This window comes from Raphanus sativus, chromosome 4 (assembly GCF_000801105.2).
Source record: "Raphanus sativus cultivar WK10039 chromosome 4, ASM80110v3, whole genome shotgun sequence".
Lineage (NCBI taxonomy): Eukaryota > Viridiplantae > Streptophyta > Magnoliopsida > Brassicales > Brassicaceae > Raphanus > Raphanus sativus.
Genome location: NC_079514.1, coordinates 25233480 through 25236637, shown reverse-complemented (window position 1 = coordinate 25236637; position 3158 = coordinate 25233480). Strand labels below are relative to the sequence as shown.

The following is a 3158-nucleotide window of genomic DNA, read 5'->3' as shown; positions in this document are numbered from 1 at the left end:
TGTTAGAGGAAAGTCGGACTCGGCTCAACTAATCCGATGCCTCAACTCAGGCGATATAGTCTCGGAGCTCCACAGCATTGTCTCTGATATCTTGTACTTTGCTTCATTTTTTCGCTCTTGCTCTTTTGTTTGGATCCCTCGGGAGAACAATGCGATTGCAGATGGTCTAGCCAAGATGGCTTTAAACTTTGTAGACATTATGGTTGAGGATGCTTTTAATGCTCCCAACTAATTCCCTAATCTACTTAAGAATGTGTTTCAAAAAAAAAATATAAGGGAATTTGTCAAAATACCACTTTCAAAATACCAGTTTTCATGTTTATACTAATCGCTACTACCTTTATTTTAAAGAGGAAAAAAATATTTATAACTTTCGGGTTAACTAATCTACAATTAGAGTTTAGAGTTGGGAAGTAAGGTAGAGTTTAGGGTTTAGGATTTAGAGTTTAGCGTTTACGGTTTAGGTTTAGAGTTTAGGATTTTTGAACTACGAGAAAGTATAATTCGAAAACATAAAAAAAATTGTTAAACTTTTTAATTCATTTAATATTCATTTTATATAGAGAATAACGGTATAAGTGTTTTTTGTCTTTTAATGAAAAATGTATTTTAAAAAATATGTTTTTAGTGGTGGTAAATATGAATAATGGTACCAACAAAATGGTAAATGTTTCATAATATTTTATAATATATTACATTATTATTTATAGTGACTATTTTTATTAATATTGTATATAACAAAATTGTTTTTTTTTAGATACCTTCCATTGATATTAAAACTTGGCTCCTCTTTTGGGCGATTTACTCTCTCTTTCTACTACGGGTTTTTCTCGTTTTAAGGAAAGTGGGGCTTTTGGTGGGATCTTTTTCCTCTTTTTGTGATCATATAAACAGAAAATCTCGGATATTTGGGTAAAAATCTTGGATTTTTAGGTGTTTCCTTTTGAATATCCTAGGGTTTGGAGGTAGCCGCCTTAGGGTTCTTATCGATAAGCAAGAACAGGAAAAACTCTCTTGTGGTCACGAAGTGGAATCATGAATCTGAATAAGGTTTTTGAGACTATGTTGTTAGAGGAGGAGGATGTACCGGTCAACTTACCGGATCTACCGCAGTATAGTGCGCTAGAATGCAATAAGTTGAGTGTGATTGGAAGGACTTTAAACCCTGACAGTCAGAGGATGAAAGATTTGATTCTGGACATGCCAAGGAAGTGGCAAGTGTATGATAGAGTTCGTGGAGTCGCTCTATCTCCAACCATGTTTCAATTCATATTCAAATATGAACATGACTTGGACGAGGTGATGCGGAAGAGGGTTTGGACTTTCAATGAGTGGAGTGTTGTGATTGATCGATGGGTAGAGAAGCCGCGAGGATGATTATTTGAAGTTTCTACTGGTGTGGGTTCAACTTCGGAATATTCCAGTGAATCACTACACAAAAGAAGCTATAGAAGCCTTTGCGGATGTGTTGGGAAAAGTGAATGTGGTAGCTTTTGATCCAAACAAGGCGCAGAGCAATGACTATGTCAGGGTTCGGGTTTTCTTTGATGTATCACGACCTGTGAGGAAAACAAAGGTTTTCAACTTACCAAAAGGAGGGGCAGTGACTATTCGTTACGACTTTGAGAGATTGCAAAAAAGATGTTACCATTGTCAACGACTCACTCATGAAAAGGATAAGTGTCCTATCTTAGTCCAACAGAGGAAGGATCAAGCGGTGGAGCGACGTAAGAACGTCATGTTGGAGAAGCAGAAGAAGTAGTTGATGATTCAGCGGGATGATCCTTTGTATGGGGTGTTGCGTGATGATCAATTAGGTCTGGACGTGGCCACTGGGAGGCGTAAAATTAATCCTGAGGTAATGCAGAACATGAGAGAATAGCGGCTGAAGAAGGAGAAAGGCGTATAAGAGAGGAAAGGGTGAGGAAGTCTGTTCAGGATTTGAAGGATAATCCGATTGGACAAAGAGACTTTTTGAGGTTGGAGGCTCCCCCTATGATAATACAAGATGTGGACAAAGATAAGGGTATTGTTTTTGACTACTCTTTGAAGAACGTGGAGGAGCATATCGCTAAACGTAAGGAGCAAGGTAGGGCCAAAACTCTTACAATAATGTCGGAGCCATGGGAAGGGAGAGCAGCTGCTGATATTTCTCTGGAAGTTTTCGATAGTTCAACGGGTTTTAGCACTGGTGTTACAAATGCTAACTCTTCCGGGACTTCGAAACTAATGGGAGGGAAGCGGTACAGGCCACCAAAGAGGATGAGAAGGTTCAAGCCTAAGCCGAGAGGTTCGTTTAGCGCTGAAGAAAAGGGGAAGAGTATTGATCTGGAAACAGAGAAGACTGTGGTCAAGAGAAGAGCTGCAGAGGTTGCGGGAGAATTCATGAGAGTAGCGAAAAGGTCAAACACAGAGGTGGTCCCGCATGAGGGACTGCCCAATCAATAATGCGGATCTGTAGCTGGAATTGTCGAGGATTGGGACGGTCTCAAAACTCGACAATTCCCCGTCTCAAGGAGATACGTAAAATATATTTCCCTGAGATAATGTTTTTGATGGAGACGAAGAAAAGTAGAGATATGGTGGTTGATTTACAAGTGGTGTTGGGGTATGATAGAGTTATGGTGGTGAACCCTATTGGTTTGTCTTGAGGTTTGGCGTTGATGTGGAAAACAAGGTGAGACTGGAGGTGAAATTTGCTGATAAGCACACTATAGACTGCTGGATAAGTTACTGAGGACACTCCTTCTATGTAACTTTTGTTTATGGAGAGCCGAGTCAGCAAGGGAAAAAGGAAGTTTGGGAAAGAATCATGAGGTTTGGCGCAGGAAGGAAAGAGTGTTGGGGTTTGGTAGGTGACTTTAACGATATAATGCATAATGGTGAGAAGATTGGAGGTCCACGGAGGATTGATCTGTCCTTTGTGGATTTTGTGGAGATGCTGGAAGTGTGTGAGATGAAGGAACTTACTGGACATGGAGAAATGTTTTCTGACACTCCTCGCAAACGTTTTTGGAAAGATTGGGATCAGATCACAGACCAGTTATGGTCAATATGTTCTGCGAGAAGGAGAGGAAAAAGGGTGGCTTCGTTTTGATAAACGGTTGGTTGGAAAAAACAGAGTGGAGGAGGTAATAAGGGATTCGTGGGGGAGAGCA

At 40.2% G+C, this 3158-nt stretch overlaps 1 protein-coding gene across 1 annotated transcript; it reads left to right on the top strand.

Annotated features, from left to right (window-relative positions):
- Window positions 1-1035: 1035 nt before the first annotated feature.
- On the top strand, window positions 1036-2448 carry LOC108834104 (uncharacterized). Its single transcript, XM_018607469.1, has 3 exons — window positions 1036-1314; window positions 1361-1727; window positions 1868-2448. Exons 1-3 carry the CDS (start codon window positions 1036-1038, stop codon window positions 2446-2448), a joined length of 1227 nt encoding a protein of 408 aa, XP_018462971.1.
- Window positions 2449-3158: the final 710 nt, after the last annotated feature.

Excerpts from the sequence above, each read along its gene's own strand:
- LOC108834104 (XM_018607469.1), top strand. The coding sequence starts at position 1,036 with ATGAATCTGAATAAGGTTTTTGAGACTATGTTGTTAGAGGAGGAGGAT. Across the intron at positions 1,315-1,360 it reads ACGAGGTGATGCGGAAGAGG|AGAAGCCGCGAGGATGATTA; the intron begins GTTTGGACTTTC and ends ATCGATGGGTAG. Across the intron at positions 1,728-1,867 it reads GGATCAAGCGGTGGAGCGAC|AACATGAGAGAATAGCGGCT; the intron begins GTAAGAACGTCA and ends GAGGTAATGCAG.